Below are 25,053 nucleotides of genomic sequence, written 5' to 3' on the forward strand. Positions count from 1 at the left end.
GCGGCTCCCTTCTCCCTCCTCTGACGGGGTTTCGTTGAATGACGCGTTTGCGCCGTGACGTCACGACGCAATCGCGTCATTCCGCGAAACCCCGCCCCCCCCCCCCCCCCCCCCCCCCCGAGCTGGGCACTCGGGAGAAGGGGGTTTCATGGCGGCGGCACCGCGGGCCATCAGACGAGGTCTGGCGGGCCGGATTTGGCCCGCGGGCCTTGTCTTTGACACCCCTGGTTTAGAGGCACTGGACTATGAGGAAAGGCTTACTAGGCTATATAGGTTTACACTCGAAATGAGGCTGTTAAGAGGGGACATTATTAATATTTACAAATATATAAAAGCACAATACAAGTACCTTTCAGGTGATTTGTTTATTACAAAATCTCTGCTCAGGATACGCGGACACTCTCTCAACTAGAGGAAAGGAAATGTAATACCATACGAAGGAAAGGGTTCTTCACAATAAGAGCAGTAAGGTTTTGGAATTCTCTGCCAGAGAAGGTAGTAATGGTGGACTCAGTCAATAAGTTTAAAAAAATGGATTAGATAAATTCCTAACTGAAAGAAATATCCAAGGGTACAGCATTTTAAAGATAGTTTATATTACATATAGCATGAATTATAGTTTCTGTTAGTCTAATAAACATAACTTCATCCGGGTCATTTAGTAAACTATAGTTAGTCAGATTAGCATTAGGATTACAATATAGGTTGAACTCATTGGACATTTTGGGGTAAATTTACTAAGATGTTCTATTTAAGATGGGATGTTGCCTATAGCAACCAATCAGATTCTACTTCTCATTTATCTAGCACCCTTCTAGAAGTTAATGCCTGGAATCTGATTGGTTGCTATGGGCAACAACCCATCTTAAATAGAGCCCCCATCTTAGTAAATTTATCTCTTTTTCTTTTTTTAACCTCATCAACTATGTTACTATGTAAGTGCGGAGAAATGCGTTGAGAACATAAAGGAATACTCGTTTTGCCGCAGTAGTGACATTGAATAGCACTGGCTCAATTATAATCTATACCAGACTCTCCTATTGTAGCACAGTACTACCTATCTACAGCAGTACACGGAGATTCTCCTGGACTGGGCCGCTGCTACCTTGCCAATACCTCACACAGGAGTGTGACATGGAGCTGTGGACCACCTACTACAGCTCAGTGGTGTCTAATAACACAAGTCCAACACGAAGCTAGTTGTATACTCAACACTGCAGGCTATGGCATTTTAATCACAGCAGAATGCTACTTCCGTCTGTGGATTACAGACTAAGAAGCCGCCCGAGAGAAGCGTCGAGACTGACTGAACGTGTACCGAGAGTCTTCCGCTTGCTAATAGGAGAAACCGGTAATTACACTTTAGCATTTACCCAGTGCTATTATTATTCTGACTACCTAATTGCACCACTGCCCATTACAAGAACGCTAGATTTAACTCTAGTGTGTACACTAGTTGTTTTAATTATTGTCTGGTAATCCTATATTGTCAAGCATTTATTGGTTTATTGTGCATTCTAAATGTCTATGTGTTTTTAAAGTATTGTTTTTATTTTTTGTGTGCGTTTTCTAATAAATTTGTTTAAAAAAACTTAACAATTGAACATGCAGAAGGCAACCTCTTCACCACGTGGCTTGCTGATTTGCATATTTATATTTACACTCACCCACACAGCGTCAACAAACCCTATTTGTTTTCTCGGATCACCATTGCAATGATTAAAGGCACTGGGCAGCCTGCATGAGCTGAAGCTTACTCAGGCTGGCCGTAGGACCTGGACACCGGGTTCCAGGAAGTCTGCATCAGACCATAAACCATGCCTTATACATAATTGCCCCTTTAAAAAAAAGTCTGAGTTCCGCCGGCATCCCACATGGCCGTCAAACTCTGACTACATCACATCACGGCAATTGTCTGAATTAAAATATCATTAATGATAAATAGGTGTTTTTAACCATAGTGAATAGTATAGCTATATATTTTATAGTAAGGAATAGACAAAGTCATTTGAATGTATGAGTTAAATGGTCAGATGATTTAGGAAATTATGTTTTGTACATGTGTGCATACATAGATATATTTGTGTTTTACTGTAAGACTTAAGCTGGCTATACATCGGACTAACTTTTCTCCAACCATCCAACTAGTTGGCTGGTTGGAATGAAAATCTGGTATTGTATGGGTGCAAACAAAAATAAGCAATTTGCTCCCAAATACTGGAAAACAGACTAAAACGGTCAGTCAAGTTAGTTAAAACTGTTTGACTAAACAACTTGTCTAAACACCATTTTTTGACAATTTTCTAATGTTTGTGAGCAACTGTCCGATTGTCATTTGCTCCTATACATTAGCAGATATTTATTCCAAACAGCAAACTAGTGGCTTGAAACAGGATTATACTGTTTAAGGTGTCAAGTCAGAACACATAATGAATATTACAATGGACTTCACACAATTGACAGTCCTTTATAAGTCTTTTCTGGTTAAAGTCCCCAAACACCCATTACATGAGGTGAGCCCCACATCTCATAATGGGCCACAGATCTGCCGAGCGCAATAAAGGTTTTTTTCCATACCGTGCAATTACAAATGAAAGGATCAATGTCTGATCTGGGCTATATTTAATACAATTTAGAGTAAGCATGCTATGTCTGGCTAAATAATAAAGTTTGCATGAATATATATATATATAGGAATTAGGTTATGTTTGTATACACAGTATATATATATATATTTTTTTTGTGTGTGTCTGTTTCACAATCAGAGGTAGTCTGAACAGGTTTTAGGCCATAAGTGAGGATAGTTATGTGAATTAGAATGCTCTTGGTCGCTTGGGGCTACAGAGAGTACACTATAAAAAAATAATGTGGACACTGGGATTGGATCCACAGGTGTGTGTGTGTGCGTGTGTTTGCTATGCATACTATACATGTAGATCAGAATCAAGCTTCAGAATAGTTTTGGCAATTATAAAACTAGTTTGTCGATTGTCCAGTATAGGTCAGAACAGTAACAATAAATACATTACTTGCTAACAAGAGATCATATCTACCAATAAAGTGAGGTCTGCACCACTCCAGGCAAAACAAACTTATCAACACAACAGAATTTTGGATGAAAAGACATTCTAGACAGAATTAAAATGTTTATCCACTGGCAGCCACTAGACGGAGACCAAACGAAGCCATTCAATTGTAGCTCCATTTGGGCACGATGGCTGCCGGCATCTGCATTTCAGCTTGCTCCCCAACCCCCCGCCCCTCACCGGTGAGTGGCAAGCTGAAATGTACAAAAAGTGACCCATTTGGGCACCCAAACTGCACTTCTCACGATCGTGCCCAGCACTTTGGTCAGGTTTAGCTGCTATACTCGGCCAAATCCGACCTCTGTGTGCGCGAAAACCAGGGCGATCTCCCGTCACTTTAGACGGGAGGTCGGGCGTGATAATCAATTGAATATCGCCCTCTGAATTTTATAATACTCTCCTTGCTTGAGGCAGAGTGGACCAAGTTGGACATGGCACGTTTTATGACACCATGCCTGCTTGGGCAGAACAATCCAACTTGGTGCAGGGTTTGTTTTGACACCTTGGAATGTAGATGGCAAACCTATAATTACCTATTGCATTAAAAACACTTTGAGAACATGCCAGTTGAGTTTGTGGAGTATGACGTATAAAGATACATGTATGTAGCAATGTTGACACCATATTTTGTAAGTCTTTTAATTGATTGATACTAATTTGTTTTTATGGAATGTGTTTTAAAGGTTTAACATTATTTATTGTGTTCAATTATTAAAATTGTTATTAAATAATATTCAATTTATTTCTGACATTGTATGTGTTCTTTTATGTGGCAGTTAAATTTAGCTAAATTTAAACTTAGTTCAATTTAACTTTATTTGGAGTAATTCAGTACTGCTCATTAGGAGCTGCAATTAATGTTAATAGGAGATCATTAGTGATATAGATATATACTGTATATTTATTTCTTTTTTTATTCTTATTGCGTCTTAATATTATTGTTGGATGTTATAGACTGTGCAAGATAAATGATAGCTAGAAGCTGATTGGTTACTATGGGCAACTTATCCACTCTAAAAGGTTAATATACAGTCAGGTACAGGGGTGTATCTACCCATTGGCCAGGATGGCACTCACCAGGGGCGCCAGCCGAGGAGGGGGCGCCGCCCGACAGTGCAACCATCGACCAATGAGTGTAATCACTTAGTAGTGGCATCGCCTGGGCTGGAGGCTTTCACAGTAGGCAGGAACAGGCGCTGATGTTCAGCACCACAATGCACTAGTGAAGAACGTGAAAGTAAACTACAGTTCCCAGCAGCCCTTGCTGTCGGGAGTTCCTGGCAGCAAGGGTTGCTGGGAGCTGTAGTTTATTTTCACTTTCTTCACTAAGTGTGGTGCGGTGCCAAAGTGTGGTGCTCCTGCCTACTGTGCAATCCTCCAGCCCAGGCGATGCCCAGCTCATCACACTAGGTACTGCAACATATTAATTGATATGTGATTTGAGGGGGGAGGACTATATGCAGTGAGGGGAAAGAACTATATGCATAGAGGGGGAAGACTATGTGCTGGGAGGGGAGAGGATTATATGCAGGGAGAGGGGAGACTATGTACTGGGAGGGGAGAGGACTATATGCAGGGGGAGACCCTGTGCTGGGTGGGGAGAGGACCTTATGCAGGGATGGGGGACACTCTGTGCTGGAAGAGGAGAGGACTATATGCAGGGAGGGGAGAGGACTATATACAGGGAGGGGAGAGGACTATATGTAGGGAGAGGGGAGACTCTGTGCTGGGAGGGGAGAAGACTATACGCAGGGTGGGGGGAGACCTTGTCTATGTGCAAGGAGGGGGGGAGACCATGGCTATGTGCAGGGAGAGGGGAGACCATGGCTATGTGCTGGGAGGAGGAGATTATGGCTATGTGCTGGGAGGGGGGAGACCATGGCTATGTGCTGGGAGGGGGGAGACCATGGCTATGTGCTGGGAGGAAGATGGGGGCTATGGCTATGCTGGGAGGAATATGGGGGCTATGGCTATGTGCTGGGAGGGGAATGGAGATTACGGCTATGTGCTGGGAGGAGGAGGGGGACTACATCTTGGTGCTGGGAGCGTGATGGGGACTACTTCTATGTGCTGGGAAGGGGTGGGGACTACGGCTATGTGCTGGGGACAGGAGGTTATCTACTCATTGGCCAGGATGGCACTCACAAGGTGCACTGGCTGAGGAGGGGACGCTGCCTGGTGGTGCCACCCTTGGCCAGGGAGTGGAATCACTTAGTAATGGCAGTGCCTGGGCTGGTGGTTCACACAGCAGCCAAGAGCTGGCCCCGGTATTCGGCACCACAATGCACCACAGTGAAGAAACTAAAAATAAACTACTAGAATGCTACAGTATTCTGAATATATCACTACATCACCACTACTAGGTGGTGTGCAGAGGTACCTTTTCACTGCCATTAATATTTGATTATACCCCCTGACAGCAGGAAACATTGTTGGGCAGCGCCCCTCCTTGGTTAGGCACTGCTGATTTCTCTACAGTGTGACAAGGATTACTGTGTGGGCATGATGTGTAAGGGACACTATGGTGTGACATAATGTGTATAAGGGGTACTACTGTGTAATGTAATTTGAATTGGGAGTACTATTGTGTGGTCATGTCCCTTTCCCACAAGATCATGCACCTTTTTTGCCCATGCATCTTCGTTATTTCAAATATGGGGGGGCGCCAGTCCCTTACTTTGCCAGGGGTGCCCGGTCCCCTAGATACACCTCTGGTCAGGTATTCACTTATAAACTTCAAAACGCTTGAATCGTAAGTCTTCATTAAAACTACAGCTCTGCTAATCAGTTTAATTATTTCCCATATTTTTTTTATCATAAAGTTTATTGAAAGTTCACAATAAGTGGAAGAAGTAATACAAAAATCAAATAATAAAATAATCAGTACAAAGTTGCTATTAATTAAAACCTAAGACAGGAGGGTGGGAAAGATAGCAGTGTGGCAGACAGTGTAAAGAATAAGGAGAAGAAGATCAGATACAGAAAGAAACAGAAGTAGAAGGAAGGAAGAAGAAGAGATTCATGTGTGTGGGCTCAAAACTAGCTAACAGGCTAACTCAACCTAACTCAAATAGGGAAGGAGAGCTTTGTGAAGCGAGCCAGGGGCTCCAGATCTTATCAAAAGATTAAGAAAAGATATTAATTATACTAATCATAAATTCCATTTGGTGTATGTACCAAATTCAGGATATTATTGTGAGATCAAGAGGCGAATTCTTTCCAGTCAGCTGCAATCTGACAGGTGGTGGCAGAGGCTATGTGATGTATTAACTTATTCTGATGCCGGGTTGCAGCTGGTAGACCCAGTGGAAGAAGAAAGAATTTAGGATCATATGGAATTGGTATTTGGAGAATGTGAGAGATGAAACTGATGACTTTTCGCCAGAGATTCAAGATTTTAAGACACGTCCATCAAATGTGGGGGAAAGTGACTTCAGAAGCGCAGCCTCTCCAACATCTATATCATGTATCTGGAAAAATTTTGCTTAGACGGGATGGCACATACTACCAGCTGTACAGTAATTTATAAACTTTCTCTTTTACTTTAACACAAACTGAGGTGGAGTCTGCATTTTCCCAAATCTCTGACCAGTCATCCTTATCCAATGTGTCCCCCAAGTCTGCTTCCCAAGCCATCTTATGGGGGTCACATGGAGAACTCAACGCCTCAATCAACTCAGAGTATACAAGGGAGATTAGACCTTTGGTTGAAAATCATCTAAGGGAAATAGGGGTCTGAAGGAATTGGTAAAACCTCCTAGAAGGCATGGCAAGCTTAGATTTCAGAAAACAAGGGAAAATTGTTATCCTGAACAAGGTTGTTAAGATATCTGATGCCACCCCAGTGCCAGCTCCAGGCATGTTCAGTCAGTGCAATTCAACTTGACGCCACTCTTAATGGGTGTGCTGACTTTTTTCCGCCATATTCCCTCCTCCTCCTACCTGGCACAGTGTCTTTCAGCTGCCTGCCATGCCTCCTACTCACCACCTGCCCAGTACACTGACTGAGACAGCGATAAACTCAGCCAGCCTCTGTGGCAGAGATCCAATAGGGCAGCACTGTGGGCATGCCGGGTTTACATATATCGGTCATGAGGTGGCATCTAACGTGGTGCACTTGCTGACTCAGACTGGTGGCAGGCTGTGGTCCAATGTGCAGAATGGGGCCCCCTAACTGCAGTGTGGTGAGTGACACTGACCTGGAGAGCCTGAGGTGACACAGTGAATCAGAGTCAGTGACAGTGCATGTCTGGGTGTGCAGCATGATGCCAGTACTGGGGCTGTGCTCTGACTACAGGGTGGTAACATTGCTCTGCACTTTATATACAGGGCATAGTGATAGTTGGGTATATATAGTGTGACAGTAATATTTACTGTGATATTGGGGTGTATATAGTGTGATTGGGCTAGAGGGAACTGAGATATTGGGGTGTATATATTGTAATAGTAAATATTTTGGGGTATGGGGTACTGTGATATTGGGGTGTATATAGTGTGATAGTGTATGGGGTACTGTGATATTGGGGTGTTTATAGTGTGATAGTAATATTTGGGGTATTGGTACTGTGATATTTGCATGTATATAGTGTGACAGTAATATTTGGGGTATTAGTACTGTGATATTGGGGTGTATATTGGCCCTCATTCCGAGTTGTTCGCTCGCTAGCTGCTTTTAGCAGCATTGCACACGCTAAGCCGCCGCCCTCTGGGAGTGTATCTTAGCTTAGCAGAATTGCGAACGAAAGATTAGCAGAATTGCGAATAGAAATTTCTTAGCAGTTTCTGAGTAGCTCGAGACTTACTCAGCCATTGCGATCAGTTCAGTCAGTTTCATTCCTGGTTTGACGTCACAAACACACCCAGCGTTCGCTCAGACACTCCCCCGTTTCTTGAGACACTCCCGCGTTTTTCCCAGAAACGCCAGCGTTTTTTCGCACACGCCCAGAAAACGGCAAGTTTCCGCCCAGAAACACCCACTTCCTGTCAATCACAGTACGATCACCAGAACGATGAAAAAACCTTGTTATGCCGTGAGTAAAATACCTAACTTTTGTGTAAAATAACTAAGCGCATGCGCTCTGCGAACCTTGCGCATGCGCAGTAAGCGACTAATCGCAATATAGCGAAAATCGGCATTCCTGTCAAGTCAGAGGCAGATAAAGCGGGGTCTGTGTCTGGAACTCTCAGACAACATATGGGGAGAGTGTCAGGAGAGAGATGGGCAACGCTCTGTGTGTGGGTGCAATATAAGACATTACTGTTTGATAGAAGAGAAGCCACTTCCCTCCCTCGTTGTGCGGAGAAGCATGTGGAGCTTGGAGCTAACCCTGCCACCTGCCCTCCATTAAGTGAATGAGTTTGTGCATGCGCCTGGGGTGAAGTCAGGATTATGAAAAATCTGAGTAATTGGGGAAAGACTGGGAGCAATCAGACACTTCCAGTTAGTGTTGTCTGAGACTGTCAGTCAGTCTGTAACATAAGACATTGTTATTTGATGCCTCACTGTACACTTCAGGTCAGAATATGTGTCCTACCACCATCTCAGCTTCACTGCCTAATTGTTCCTCAGACCTTTGCAACAGTTTCTATTAGGCTTTTAAGAGTATACACAGCAAAGTGTATTGTAAATTGTATTGACTCAATATACAATTATCAGTCCAATTGTTCTACTAATGCATCATCTTTACTAGCAAGGAAATAGTGTACATAAAGTCATAGCCAATTAATGGTTTACAAAAGGATGGAAAAATATATATTCTATTACATACACACACATTTATAATGCATATTATTAGAACATATAATTTCACAATACCAACTTCAAGGGACATTACCTGCATCTAACATATTGCAGGGATGTCACTGAGTACAGTATATAAAACATAAATACAATTACTGATCAGTCACTATTACTTACCAAATACTTTTTCAGTGTTTTTTAACGTAGCACCACGAAGCAGCAAGTTCTCTGACCCCAGAGGCCTAATCAAGAAGAAAATTAAATCACAAATTAAACATACATCTAATTAACTGCAGATTAAGAAAGACACACTATATTTTGCATAATTATAACCAGTGCTTAAAGTGGTCCTAGAGAGGTGATGGAACTCACCCCCCTAACCCTAACCCCCCCCTCCACACCTGTGAAATAAAGGGAGTGCATGCGCCACAAAAAGAGGCGTGGGCTCAATACAAAAGGGGTGTGGTCACCGAATAGTTTCCCCAATTTAAATTACACCGCACAGTAGCACAATCTTATTCACATAACACCACATAGTATTGTCCCTTATTCTTGTTATGACACACATTAGTGCCCATTATATACAAAGCCCACAGTAGTAGCACCCCAAATATACAAAATACCCACAGCAGTAGTGCCCTTTATACAATGCCCTCAGTAGTAGTGCCCCTTATGCAATGTTCACTGTAGTGTTAGTGCCCATAGTATTGGTGCCCCTTACAGAGCCGCCAGTAGTAGTGCTCGTTATGTCCCCAGGAGTGATGCCCCTTATTAAGTGCCCCCTATACAATGCTCTCATTAGTTGTTCCCCCAGTAGTAATGCCCCCCATAGTTATGACCCCAGTAGATTTGCCCCCAGTCAGAAGTGCCCCAGTAGATGTGCCCCCTGTAGTTCTGCCCCAGTAGATGTGCCCCCATTAGATGTGCCCCTGTAGTTATGCCGCAGTAGATGTATCCCCTGTAGTTATGCCCCAGTAGATGTGCCCCCATTAGTTATGCCCCAGTAGATGTGCCCCCAGCAGATGTGCCCCTATTAGTTATGCTCCCAGCAGATATGCCCCATAGTAGCACCGCTTAAACATTAGTTGTGCCCCCAGTAGTAATGCCCCCCATAGTTATGACCCCAGTAGATTTGCCCCCAGTCAGAAGTGCCCCAGTAGATGTGCCCCTGTAGTTATGCCCCCATTAGATGTGCCCCTGTAGTTATGCCGCAGTAGATGTATCCCCTGTAGTTATGCCCCAGTAGATGTGCCCCCATTAGTTATGCCCCAGTAGATGTGCCCCCAGCAGATGTGCCCCCATTAGTTATGCTCCCAGCAGATATGCCCCATAGTAGCACCGCTTAAACATTAGTTGTGCCCCCAGTAGTAATGCCCCCCATAGTTATGACCCCAGTAGATTTGCCCCCAGTCAGAAGTGCCCCTGTAGTTATGCCCCCATTAGATGTGCCCCTGTAGTTATGCCGCAGTAGATGTATCCCCTGTAGTTATGCCCCAGTAGATGTGCCCCCATTAGTTATGCCCCAGTAGATGTGCCCCCATTAGTTATGCTCCCAGCAGATATGCCCCATAGTAGCACCGCTTAAACATACAAATACACAAAAAAAGAAAAACTATATTCACCAGCCCCACTCCTGCTACCAGACCGCGCTGGCCTCCGTCTGGCCGTCCGCTCCTCGTAACTATGGGAGAGACGTCATTATGTCTCTCCAATAGCGCCACCCAGCCACACACTGCCTGAGCCGGAAGCCGGAGCTCAGGATTGAGCTCCGGCGGCCACTGAGGGGGAAGGATCCAGGCGCCTGCTGGTAACACAATCTCAGCGGGCTTCCGACATCTCCCTCCTGGGTTAGGTGAGCCAGAGGTGGCGGAACGCAGTTAAGCCCCGTTCCGGCTCACTTTAACCTCTGATTATAACAAAGCAACAGTTTTAGCACTATTATTTAAACAATAACTCCATTTACCTGGCAACTGGGTCATCTGTTTCATTATAAATATTGATCCTTCCGACAAACCTGAAAAACAAAAGCATCATATAACACCGTTAAACCAGGCAATGAATAACAGTAGTAGTAGTAGTAGTAGTAGTAGTAGTAGTAGTAACAATACTACTACTACTAATAATAATAATAATATTATTAACAACAATAATAACAACAACAATAATAATAATGTTTTCAAAGTGGTCTGAAATAATGAACTAGTGTACAGTCAGTGGTTTTCATTTTGTCGGTAAACTGTATTCTTACTTGTAAAGATCTGGTTGTGGTTGTTCACATTCAATGGTAGCATGAAGAGTGTCCATTTCTTGTTCATGGTGAAATGCTTTTGTATCCTGAATTGAATAATATGTCTAGTTTGGAAAAAAAAATTCTTTAGTAAACCCTTATTTTGCTTTTTACATTCTTAAAACATACCAGAATGTAATTAAAATATAGTACTGTAACTGCTCAATAGCTCTAGCAGAACACAAACATACAATATGAAAAACACTCCTTATTGTGCGACTCTGTTACAGTAATAATGTGGCACTACAGCAAATCTGTTCTATCATTTATTTTCAAGGTGTGTTAGTGACTATTCTCTGCATTCTGCTTTGCTTTTTTTGCATTTTTCAACGTTTTACATTGGTCATAGGTGAAAAACTACCATATATTTGTGCAGCTAAATAGTTACTAGTGAATCACAATATTTGACGTTGTTTGGAATGGAACAGATCACATAGTATTAGTCATTTCAAATCAAAATATTGACCTTCCAAGCATAGTGACCCTGGGATCCTGCCAGCAGAATACCGGCAAAGGGGGGGGGGCGCCTGCAACAAAGCCCATTACGGACTCGCTGCGATCGCCATGCAGCAGGCTCGATGGCTCGCTGTGCTCGCTACAGGTTCCATTCCCACTCTATGGGTGTCATGGACACCCACGCGTGGGAATAGAGCCTGTGGGTCGGCATTCCGATTGCCGGCATTTTGAGCACTCGGGATTCCGGAGTCGGCATGGTTACAGCTGGGATCCCGAGCGGTGGTCACATGACCGCATCCATATTGTACAACCCATGGAACCAATTGCAGGAGTAGACAAATGTACTTACTTTATGACTAGATTCTCCATCCAAACTAGCTGTTGTAACAAAGCACGTCCCATCCTCCCTGCTCGAGGAAAGCAGTATCATATCACATGGAAAAACCTCATCCTCTTTCACCATTACAATGTCTCCAACCTATAGAGGAATGCAATAACTTATAATGAATACCACACAATAGGTGTGCTTCATCTTTACTGTGATGCATGCCAGTAATAAACATTTTTGTATATAGTAAAATACAATGCATTGTTTCACAAAACATTAATGAATTTTACCTGACCTATCAATTTCAATTAACAATATTACAGCTTTGTGTATATATACTGTATATATTTTTTGTAATAAATAAAACTAGCTAAAGCTGCACTACAGCCTAGGAAGGAATAGTCTTAAAATGCCTTGTCTCCATAGCAAGAGCCACGGGTCTGCTACATACACTGTACAGTCATTTCCCGCACAGCTGGGGAGGGTCTGTAATACAGAACATTGAAATTAACTTTCTTAATCACTTTTAAAAAGGCAGTGGAAGGGGAGGGTGAGCACCAATCACAAACTGCAATCAGTTGACTACAGTTTGTGATTGCTTCCCCCATTTACATACATATATAATACAGTACACAAACAAACATTACATTGTGGCTAGTGTCTATGACAAGTACATAGTACTAGGATTCATCTACGCTATACACTCCAGGAAGTTACTCACTCTCAGTTTCCGACTTTGCTTTCTGACTAGTTTGCCATGTTGGATGACATGGATAGAATACTGGTTCATCGCATTGTCAGCTTTGTGCCTTAGCCAATCTTCATAGCCCTATATAATGATGGTAAATAATGCAAGTCACAAAATAAAAACGTTCACGGTTCTAGAAGCTTGTTCACTAAAAGAAGTTAGAGCACAAGATGTAAAATGCAGCATGTATTCATTACCTGTTTAATTGCAGTCACAGTGATGACAAAGAAGAGCGGCAGACCACTGGTTATTGGACTGGTCGGTGTATCAATAATAAGCTACAAAACACAGCAAACACACTCAATACATGATATGGACAGGTGCATGACAGTATTTATTTAACACAATAAAATAAATCATGAAGTGGGTAACAAAAGAAAGTATATCTGGGTTCACTATACCATAATGTGACATGTTAGCAGATATCTCTAAATCCAATAGACTGACAATGCACTTGTACCTAATAAATGTATTTCTGCTTTTCCCATAACTACCCGTGTATTATTATTATTATTATTATTATTATTATTATTACTACTACTACTACTACTACCAGTTATTTATATAGCGCACACATATTCTGCAGCGCTTTACAGAGACTATTTGGCCATTCACCTCAGTCCCTGCCCCAGTGGAGATTACAATCTATGCCCCCCATTTATCAAGCCTTGGAGAGTGATAAATAGCACGGTGTTAAAGTACCAACCAATCAGCTCCTAACTTCCATATCACAGGCTGTGTCTGAAAAAAAGACAGTTAGGAGATGGTTGGCTGGTACTTCATCATCGTTCTGTTTATCACTTTCCAAGGCTTGATAAATCTAGGCCTACTGTATATTCCCTACCACATGTATACACACACACACACACACACACACACACACACACACACACACACACTAGGATTAATTTTGTTGGAAGCCAATTAACCTACCAGTATATTTTTGGATTGTGGGAAGAGACTGGAGTACCTGGAGGAAACCCAGTGCTGTGAAGCAGTAATGCCAACCATTACATCATTACACAGAACATTGCTTGCATCAGGCCATTTCTCTCCCAGAGTGCAACTAAACTTATCATCCACTCACTGGTCATATCACGACTCGATCACTGCAATGTTCTCCTCACTGGCCTCACTTGCTCCCACCTCGCTCACCTCCAATCTGTCCTCAACTCCTCAGCTAGGCTCATCTTCCTCTCCCGCCGCTCCACGTCTGCCACTTCCCTATGACAAAATCTACACTGGCTCCCATTCCCCTACAGTATCCTCTTCAAACTCCTCACCCTTACATACAAGGCCATCTCTAATTCCACTGCTCCCTACATCTCCAACCTCCTCTCCCTTCATACTCCCTCCCACCCACTACGGTTGGCCGATGACCGCCGCCTCTCTTCTGCTTTGGTCACTGCTTCCCATGCACGAGTTCAGGTTTTTACCCGTGCTGCAGTGGAACGCGCTCCCCCGCTCCATTAGACTCTCCCCAACATTGCAAAGCTTCAAATGGCCACTGAAAATCCACCTATTTATCAAAGCGAACCCCTCCGATGCATAACCTAGTCCTTAGGCTGCTCCTCCATCCCCCTGCCCCATGCCTTGAACATCTCTCGCTTTGCTTACATACTGCCATCAGGCTTCCTCCTGCTTGCTTGCACCTCATGTCACCTGTATGTCGCCCCTCCCCACTAGATTGTTAGCTCTTCAGAGCAGGGCCCTCTTTCCTCTTGTTGTCTAAGCCCTCTTCTCGACACATTTCACTCAGCGACCATCTTTACCTGCTTTTTCTCCTACTGGTAAAGGCTCCTCTCTATCTATGACCGCCAGCCTCAAGTAGTACAATGATTACTCCCTCGTTTTGTCTCCCTGCATTGTCCTTTGTACGGCGCAGCAAAACACTTGTGGCGCCCTATAAATAAAATGTAGTAATAATAATCCTATGACTTGAGCAACATAATAACTATAACCAATGTTCCTCTGACAAACGCTCTCTATTATCCTGACTTCCTGATGAAACAATACTTTTGTGTCCTCATCTCTGAATTAGTACTATTCATAAAAATGCACAAATAATTCCACTGTCTTCCATACTGTTTATGCTACTAGATAACCAGCTGAATGTATGCAGATTGCATGGTATCTTCTTACAATTTTTCTTACATTCGCCTGAATATAAAAAAAAAAAAAAAATTGCCTCCATTTTTTTTTTTTTTTTTTGAACATTCATTCTTGAGCATGAAAAAATAATAACTTAGCACATTCTGTAACACATATGAACCATCAAGATAAATACAGAATACCTTTAGCTAGTAGCAAAACAGCAAATGATCAAAAAAGAGCAGACAACTTGCTCAAACAACATAACTTGCATAGCATACCCACCATTTCTGCTGAAGCTTGTCACTTTATAAAAGCATTATCTATTATTATTTGTTTTGCCTTAGTAAAGATAAACATAATAAAACAAATCATCAAACACTTATTGTGGGCATACACGCTACAATTATCTAGCCGATCCGCCCCATATCAGAGGATTGGCCAGATAAATGCAGCGTGTATGTGGATTGTCCAGCATGTCCCTCTGATGCAATATTTTCAAGTGTTCGGTCACCCGCATCGGGCAGTGTATAGGTGCATACACACTGGGCATTTTTGCCCAGCGTGTATGTACAGCGATGATCGCTGACATTGCTGGGCTGAAAAGCGCTCTGTGCATACACACTGAGCGATTTTCCCCCCTGACCAGCGATGTCAGTGGGGGTGAGCTGCTTTCCATAGCAGGACGCTATGGAAAGCCGCTCACCCCGCCGTTCATCTACTGGTAATACCAGTAGATGAACGGCGTCCACCAGCGATGAAGCGGGAGCGCGCATCAGCACTCATCGCTTGTGCATACATACTGGGCGGCTTTCAGCTGAAAGCAGAACACACCAAAAGTGACATGCTTTCAGCTCAAAATCGCCCAGTGTGTATGGGCCTTTAGCCCTGCCACGGCCAACCGACAGACATTTCCCTGTTCCTTCACATGGGGAGGAACTGGGAAATGTCTTCGCCCTGGGGGCAGATAGCTGATATCACATGACATACACTGCAAGAGATCTCACAGTGTATGTCTCGGATATCTGCAGGGTCAGATGAAATGCCTGTCGGTCTGACAAGCATTTTATCGGACCGTGTATGCCCAGCAAAAATAATATGGTGTTCAAACTCAGAAAGCTATTGTACCTTTCAGACTGCAGTTCTTCACGTGGTTACGTTTGGACTGAAATATTGATACATTGTACTGGAAGCACATAAATTTAGGGAAAACCTGGGTGTCTTTTTTTAATTGCCCAAAGAGCCACAGATGAGAGACTATGGGGTAAGATTTACTAATATCTCCAATGCCGGATCCCACCCGGGAATTGGAAATGGGTCCTTCCCGGGTGGGTCTGGCATTGGAGACTCTCCTACCCCTTTCGCTGGCTTCCAGACACGGCAATATGCCGGGTCGGTTGCCATAGCGGCGGGGGGCGGAGCCAGCGGCGGAGGTGGTGGTGGTGCTGGAGATGAGCTCATCTCCGCACAGCCTCTCCCTATCTAGTAAATGGGTCCTGGGTCGCATCAACTCGGGAATCCGTTTATATTCAACCCGGGAATAACACTGCTTATAACCCGGGTTGAATTACCGGGTCAGGTGAACCGGGAATTCGGACTTGGCGCTTTCACACCGCACACTGACCCGCGTCGACCCGGCAATATGCCGGGTCGATGCCGGGTTATTTGTGCGGTGTGAAAGGGGTATAAAGCTTCTAAAAATGAAATGTGGTGGTGGTGTTGCCCATAGTAACCAATCATTTTCCTAGAATGTAATAGAGAAATTACAGCTAGAACCTGATTGGTTGCTATGGGCAACACAACCACTTGTAATTGTTAGAAGCTTTAGTGACTCTAACCCAGGAGCCTTCAGAAAAGAAATAAATTACAAATCTCAATATAAGTTTTGCATATTATAAATGTGATTTCCCAATAGCCCCCCAACCCTTCCAAAATAAATAAATAAACTATGCAATATCTCCAAATATTTATATTAACTGACAATCTTCAGCTTAATTAATGGTATGATAATGTACTTTCAGCAACTTTACAGTCATGTCAAGGCAAAGTTCACTTATTAATATTAAAGGCACAGTTCCCCTTTATGGAAACCCTCACCTTTGGTTATATGCAACCAAAGCCAAAGGTGAAAAGGTGAGTTGTGATTTTTCCCTCTAGGGACGTGCCTTGGACTAAATGCCAGGCTACATCTGTGATATGTCCCAGAGGATGTTGAATGATGGAGTGGTGTCTATACTATGAGGGAATTATCTAAAACACAGGTTCTCAAACTCAGGACCCCACACAGTGCATGTTTTGCAGGTCTCCTCACAGAATCACAAGTGAAATAATTAGCTCCACCTGCGGACCTTTTAAAATGTGTCAGTGAGTAATTAATACACCTGTGCACTTGCCGGGTTACCTGCAAAACATGCACTGTGTGGGGTCCTGAGGACCGAGTTTGAGAACCACTGATCTAAAACAACAAAAATGAAACAATATGTGACAAGCTCAATATCAGGAGAATATTGAAAAAAAAAAAAAAAACCACACAAGCCCCAGCTGCTATTATCTTGCAGTATCTTGCGGAGTCTCATCAGATTAGGTTACTCTGGGAATATCCCAGTCCTTACTCACAAACATGGAAATTGTACCTGCAACCATGTTATATGTAAATGGCTAGCTCATGACTATGAAGGTACAGTATGTGTAATTAGGTTTAATCGTATTCATGCATCTGTTACTCAGTTTATTATACAGGTTGAGTATCCCATATCCACATATTTCGAAATACGGAATATTCCGAAAAACTGACTTTTTTGAGTGAGAATGAGATAGTGAAAACTTTGTTTTTTGATGGCTCAATGTACACAAACTTTGTTTAATACACAAAGTTATTAAAAATATTGTATTAAATGACCTTCAGGCTGTGTGTATAAGGTGTATGTGGAACATAAATGAATTGTGTGAATGTACACACACTTTGTTTAATGCACAAAATTATAAAAAAAAATTGGCTAAAATTACCTTCAGGCTGTGTGTATAAGGGGTATATGAAACATTAATGCATTCTGTGCTTAGACTTAGGTCCCATCACCATGATATCTCTTTATGGTATGCAATTATTCCAAAATACGGAAAAATCCCATATCCAAAAATACCTCTGGTCCCAAGCATTTTGGATAAGGGATACTCAACCTGTATTCATGTCACGTCTGTAATTTCTAAGTCACATCTGTAAGTTGATTGTCTAGCAGGGGCGTTTTAAGAGAGAGGAGACCCACATGCAGCCTCTATCGTGGGTCCCCTCTTCTCCGGCAGCTAGTAGGCTCTGGCTTAAAGCCAGAGCTAACTGTGCATGCGCAGATCTCCGGGAACATGGCGCCCGCACCTTGTTCCCAGGACACCTCCAGTGCGTATGCGCAAGTCACTCAGAAATGGCGGGACTCCAGAGGGGTAAGTATACTCCATGGGTGCAGTGTGTGCTGTGTGGCCCCCCTCGGACCTAGGGGCCCGTGTGCACTGCACACACTGCACCCATTATGGAAATGCCTATGTTGTCTAGCACTATGTAATCTGTGTGTCAGGAATCGACTCACCACAGCTACATCTGTCCGTCGGTGCGGACTCCGTCCGGGGTACCTACGTTTTGCGGTCACCCGTCTCCCTGTCGCCGGATGTCATCCTGGGCCTGGGAGCGCTTCCGTTGTCAGCAGGCGTGTGAGCACGCCGCGTTCCCGCCGGGCCGCGGCATGGGCGCCGCCATGACAGTCTCCGTCAGTCTGAGTGCGGCAGCCAATCCGGAGCTTGGCCGCACCTCCTCATTCTACTCTAGCCAATGCCTGCAGACCTGGGGGTATATCAGGAGCTGCAGGGAGAGTCTGTGGTTGTCCTGAACTTCGTGTCACTCCTGCGACCCATGTGTCTGGATCCGCTCTCCTGTTTCCCAGTGTTCCTGGTTACCTTCCTGTTTGTACCGATATCTCCGTGGAACCACAAGCACCAGCAATCCCTGCGTTGTTACTTGGCTCCACACCTTCTACATCTACAGTGTGCTCCAGCCCTCAGCAGTAGAGACTATCTCTCCAGGTGCATTCCATCACCTCACCTGTGAATCAGCTTGCAAGCTGCCTGTGCATTACCAACTGCACTGTGAACTATACACCAAGTCTCCTGCATCTGCTACCAGGTTTGCTACCTATTTCACCATCTCTGCTGGCTCCACGTTTTAAACAACTCTGGTTTCCATACCAGTATATCATTCAACTATACAGACATACTCTTTCCTCCATAGACTCTCAGCTTCCACGCTGCACCATTATCATTGCATTCCTTATTGTTTATTTCTGCAAGTATTTCTGCTGCATTACTGTTTGACTTTTTATTTAATAAAACATCATTGCGCACATGCGCAGAAACCCAATCCAGCCTCCTCACTTCTTCCATCCTACCTCCACTGACCCACTAGCGCCCCCTCCGGGGACACAAGCAAAACCGAACCTGACAGTAAGTTCAGGACAACCATGGACTCGGATGGTGGTCAGAGTGTGGGGTCAGGGGCCTTACAAAATCTGGTCTCCTGTTTGGATGGTCAAGAGGCTGTGCAGCAGCAGATGTTTCAGTTTCTGCAAGGGATGTCCTCCCGGATTGATACACTACAACAATCCCTGCCTAATGTACTTGCTCCTCCAGTTCCAGTTATCCCAGCACCTGCAAGTGCTGTGAGTCCTTCTTCACCGGCTGCATCAACCCCAGTGTCACGTTTGCACCTGCCCGTGCCCAGCAAATATGATGGCAGTCCGAAGCTATGTCGCGGGTTCCTTAACCAATGTGAGATCCAGTTTGAATTATTATCACATAATTTCCCCACGCCAAGATCCAAGGTTGCCTACATTATTTCACTGCTCTCTGGTTCTGCCTTAAGTTGGGTGTCTCCTCTGTGGGAACGTGCTGACCCTCTGATGAACAACTACGCTGAATTTGTGTCAACCTTCAGACGTATCTTTGACGAACCGGGTCGTGCAACATCAGCCTCTGCAGATCTAATTCAGCTTCGTCAGGGTACCCGGAGTATGGGCCAATATGTCATCCAGTTCCAGACATTGGCCGCAGAGATTCAGTGGAATAATCAAGCCCTGGTAGCAGCCTTCTGGCATGGACTTTCGGATCGGATCAAGGATGAACTGGCAACCCGTGATATCCCTGAGCAATTGTCTGAACTAATCTCTCTGTGCATCAAGTTGGACTCTCGCATTCGCGAACGCAACAGTGAGCGTACTCGTAGTGAGCCTCGCAAGCCAAGAATGGTACCTTCAGTACAATTACAGCCTCCACCTTCTGATGAGCCTATGCAAATTAATAGGTCCCGCTTAACTCCTGAAGAGCGGTCAAGAAGACTTCGTGAGAGACTGTGTCTTTATTGTGCGGCTACATGTCACCAAATCAATTCTTGTACAGTGCGTTCGGGAAACGCCAGATCCTGACTTGTAAAGGAGGAGTCAAGTTGGGATCTTCTAGACAAGCTCCTTCAAACCAAGATCTTATTCTTCCTGTGTCTTTAGAGACTACGGCTGGACTCCAATCTGCAACTGCGCTGGTGGACTGTGGAGCAGCTGGAAACTTTATCACTCAGGCTGCAGTAGATAAGTTTCGTTTGCCAGTCTGCGAACTCTCATATCCTGTCTACATCACTGCAGTGGATGGTAGCCGAATTTCCAAGGGATATATCTCTCACCAAACCAGGCCCCTGGGATAATGGGAGTCGGGTTCCTGCATTCCGAATTAATAAAGTTTCTAGTCATTCCTCAGGCAACCCAGGAGATCGTGTTGGGTATGCCCTGGCTCCAACTACATAATCCGCAGATTGATTGGTCTACGTTACAACTCACTTCCTGGGGTTCACATTGCCGTCAGTCCTGCTTAGCCCAAGTTTGTCCTATAAAGTCTTCTGAAGTCAAAACCCAGTCAAGTCTTCCTGTGGCCTATCAAGATTTCGCTGACGTCTTCAGTGAAAAGGCCGCTGATGTCTTGCCGCCCCATAGAGAGTGGGATTGCCCCATTGACCTCATTCCTGGCAAGAAACCACCTAGGGGGCATACTTACCCGTTATCTGTTCCTGAAACCGAGGCGATGAGCGAATATATCAGGGAGAACTTACAGAAAGGATTCATCCGCTCCTCATCTTCACCCGCTGGTGCGGGCTTCTTCTTCATTAAAAAGAAGGATGGAGGATTACGTCCATGCATTGACTACCGAGGTCTCAATGATATTACCATCAAAAACAGCTATCCATTACCTCTCATCACTGAGTTATTTGATAGAGTTAAGGGAGCCCGCATCTTCACCAAGTTAGATCTCCGCGGTGCCTATAATCTCATCAGAATCCGTAGTGGTGACGAATGGAAGACAGCCTTTAATACTCGAGATGGTCGTTACGAGTACCTGGTAATGCCATTCGGGTTGAGCAATGCCCCAGCAGTGTTCCAGCACTTCGTTAACGAAATCTTCCGTGATGTTCTGTACAAATATCTCGTAGTTTACCTGGATGATATCCTCATCTTCTCCCAAGATCTTTCTTCCCATCGTCTACAAGTCCGTGAGGTCCTCCGACGTCTTCGTGAGAACCGTCTCTATGGCAAGTTGTCCAAGTGTACTTTCGAAGTTCCTTCCATACCCTTTCTGGGGTATATAATTTCTGGATCGGATCTCCAGATGGACCCGACAAAGTTGGAAGCTATTGCCAATTGGTCCATTCCGAGTACTCTCATGTCCATTCAGCGATTCCTGGGATTCGCTAATTATTACAGGAAGTTCATCCGAGGATTCTCAACTCTCATTGCTCCTATCACCAGCTTAACTCGGAAGGGGGCAGATCATTCCAACTGGTCAGAAGATGCCTTGGCTGCGTTCCAAAAAATCAAGCTGGCTTTCATGTCCGCCCCAGTTTTGTCGCAACCAGATGTCAACAAGCCATTCGAGTTGGAGGTAGATGCTTCCACAGTAGGAGTTGGAGCTGTTCTCTCTCAAATAGGAGCTGATGGGAAGGTTAATCCGTGTGGATTCTTCTCTCGCAAATTCCTTCCTGCAGAAGCTAACTATTCCATTGGTGATCAAGAACTACTGGCGATCAAGCTGGCCCTTGAGGAATGGAGGTATCTCCTAGAGGGGGCAAAGTTTCCGTTCAACATCTATACGGATCATAAAAACCTGCTCTACTTAAAGGCAGCCCAGTGTCTTAATCCTCGCCAGTCCCGGTGGGCTATGTTCTTCTCCCGTTTTAACTTCAAGCTCCATTTCCGTCCAGGTTCTCAGAATACCAAAGCTGACGCTTTGTCCCGATCTATGGAATCTGAAGAAGGGACGTCCGATCCAGTTCCGCATTCCATCCTGAATCCAGTTGTATTTGCCTCATCTCAAGTTTCTCCTGCTCCGCCTCCTGGTAAGACTTTTGTTTCACCTGAACTTCGTCCCAAGTTGCTGTCTTGGGCTCATCAGTCCAAATTTACTGGGCATCCTGGTGTCCTAAAGACTTTCAAATTCCTCTCCGAAACATACTGGTGGCCAAAGATGAAAGTCGATATCAAGGACTTCGTGGCATCCTGTCCTAAGTGTGCGCAGCACAAGACTCCTCGTCAGTCTCCAGCAGGTCAGTTACAGCCATTATCTGTTCCCAGCCGTCCCTGGTCACACTTATCCATGGATTTCATCTCTGACCTTCCATCTTCTCAAGGATTTAATACCATCTGGGTAGTGGTTGACAGATTTACCAAAATGGCCCATTTTGTTCCACTCCAGGGTCTTCCTTCCGCCCCAAAACTTGCTCAAATCTTCCTACGGGAGATTTTCCGTTTACATGGACTACCCACTGAAATTATATCCGACCGTGGAGTTCAGTTTGTGGCAAGGTTTTGGAGAGCTCTTTGTTCTGCCATGCAAGTCAACCTCAAGTTTTCATCAGCCTACCACCCTCAGACGAATGGGCAGACGGAGAGGGTAAATCAAGAGTTGGAGACCTTTTTAAGACTTTATGTTTCCTCTTCTCAAGACGACTGGGTGGATCTGCTCCCGTGGGCTGAATTTGCTCACAACTTCCGCTACCACACTGCTACAGAAACAACTCCGATTTTTGCTGTATATGGACAACATCCTCGTGTTCCAGATTTCCAAGAACTTCCTAGCATCGATGTTCCTGCCGCCACTGCTGTTCTAAGCCAGTTCTCCTCAATCTGGAGGAAGATTCATGTTTCTCTCAAAAAGGCTTCCAGTCGATATAAATTCTTCGCTGACCGTAAAAGACGTGCAGTTCCTAGCCTGAAATCTGGTGACAAGGTTTGGCTTTCCACTCGGAACCTCCGCCTTAGAGTGCCGTCAATGAAGTTTGCACCACGCTTCATTGGTCCCTTCACCATCGAAAGAGTCATCAGTCCTGTGGCCTACAAACTCAAATTGCCTCCTTCTCTACGAGTTCCTAATGCCTTTCATGTCTCTCTCCTCAGGCCGTTAGTCCTGAATCGCTTCCAAAGAGCTCTTCCAGTTGGTCCCAGAATACGAACCCAGCGGGGCGTAGAGTTCGAAATAGAGAAGATTCTGGATTCTCGTTGCCGGTACGGTCGTCTGCAATACCTCATCGACTGGTCCGGTTATGGTCCTGAGGAGAGAAGTTGGGTGTATGCCACTGATGTCCATGCTCCAAGGTTGGTCCGTGTCTTCCACAGAACTCATCCCTCCAAGCCACGTGGGTGTTCAGTGCCCACCCATAAAGGAGGGGGTACTGTCAGGAATCGACTCACCACAGCTACATCTGTCCGTCGGTGCGGACTCCGTCCGGGGTACCTACGTTTTGCGGTCACCCGTCTCCCTGTCGCCGGATGTCATCCTGGGCCTGGGAGCGCTTCTGTTGTCAGCAGGCGTGTGAGCACGCCGCGTTCCCGCCGGGCCGCGGCATGGGCGCCGCCATGACAGTCTCCGTCAGTCTGAGTGCGGCAGCCAATCCGGAGTTTGGCCGCACCTCCTCATTCTACTCTAGCCAATGCCTGCAGACCTGGGGGTATATCAGGAGCTGCAGGGTGAGTCTGTGGTTGTCCTGAACTTCGTGTCACTCCTGCGACCCATGTGTCTGGATCCGCTCTCCTGTTTCCCCGTGTTCCTGGTTACCTTCCTGTTTGTACAGATATCTCCGTGGAACCACAAGCACCAGCAATCCCTGCATTGTTACTTGGCTCCACACCTTCTACATCTACAGTGTGCTCCAGCCCGCAGCAGTAGAGACTATCTCTCCAGGTGCATTCCATCACCTCACCTGTGAATCAGCTTGCAAGCTGCCTGTGCATTACCAACTGCACTGTGAACTATACACCAAGTCTCCTGCATCTGCTACCAGGTTTGCTACCTATTTCACCATCTCTGCTGGCTCCACGTTTTAAACAACTCTGGTTTCCATACCAGTATATCATTCAACTATACAGACATACTCTTTCCTCCATAGACTCTCAGCTTCCACGCTGCACCATTATCATTGCATTCCTTATTGTTTATTTCTGCAAGTATTTCTGCTGCATTACTGTTTGACTTTTTATTTAATAAAACATCATTGCGCACATGCGCAGAAACCCAATCCAGCCTCCTCACTTCTTCCATCCTACCTCCACTGACCTACTAGCGCCCCCTCAGGGGACACAAGCAAAACCGAACCTGACACTGTGGCTCCATAAAAATGAACAAGCTAATGATACCATCGCTAGCTTTCTACCATTTCAGTCTAGATTAATTGCACAGTATACTAGTGAAAAATCGTTCATTTGCAAGGACCTAGCATTTGCAAAAACTTTCTAATTGCTTAATTGAAGGGTCTTTAAGCAATCAACTTTTTGAGAAGTATGATCCACCTTGACATAGTCAATCTCCTTCTTGTCTGGAAGCCTAGACATTTAAGACCCATACACACTAGAGGACTTGAAAGATACGAAAGATTAACAATTTGGAAGATGAACGATACCCTTGAACTTCCCGGAGTCCCTGACAAACGATATTGAGTGTAGAACGTGTGGGATCCCAGGATGACCAGGATACTCCGTGCCTAACATTGACAACTGATTCACCACTTCTATTTCTTCTCAGATTCATCTCCAACTTAATAATCCTATCATCGGTACTTACCTATTGAAACTTTTTGTTGATAATTTACAAGTACTTCAATCAGCTACAATTGTCTACAGGGCACTTAGCCTCTGAATGGCCTTCGAGGAATACATTGGTGATCCCGGTTACAATTTACCCAAGTTTGGTTTATTCAAACAATATAATTTTTCAGAGTCTTGTCCAAAATATCACAAATGAATT

The 25,053-nt window shown here is 44.6% G+C and overlaps 1 protein-coding gene across 9 annotated transcripts in view; it reads right to left on the reverse strand.

The window, feature by feature from the left end:
• Positions 1-25,053, reverse strand: part of ATP11A (ATPase phospholipid transporting 11A) — a 379,759-nt gene that overhangs the window by 182,712 nt on the left and 171,994 nt on the right. For 8 of the 9 annotated variants that reach the window (XR_010217495.1, XM_063953146.1, XM_063953154.1 and 5 more), the window contains 6 exons: positions 12,843-12,923; positions 12,619-12,726; positions 11,919-12,047; positions 11,075-11,178; positions 10,790-10,840; positions 9,004-9,068 (listed from right to left, as the gene is read on the reverse strand). Coding sequence is in view for 8 of the 9 variants with exons in the window: in XM_063953146.1 (XP_063809216.1) it covers positions 9,004-9,068; positions 10,790-10,840; positions 11,075-11,178; positions 11,919-12,047; positions 12,619-12,726; positions 12,843-12,923 (538 nt within the window). In the remaining variant the exon portion in view is untranslated. Of the gene's footprint in view, positions 1-9,003; positions 9,069-10,789; positions 10,841-11,074; positions 11,179-11,918; positions 12,048-12,618; positions 12,727-12,842; positions 12,924-14,417; positions 14,549-25,053 lie in introns of all 9 variants that reach the window. The other variant, XM_063953152.1, reaches the window with a different exon arrangement.

This window comes from Pseudophryne corroboree, chromosome 2, assembly GCF_028390025.1.
Source record: "Pseudophryne corroboree isolate aPseCor3 chromosome 2, aPseCor3.hap2, whole genome shotgun sequence".
NCBI classification, from domain to species: Eukaryota; Metazoa; Chordata; class Amphibia; order Anura; family Myobatrachidae; genus Pseudophryne; species Pseudophryne corroboree.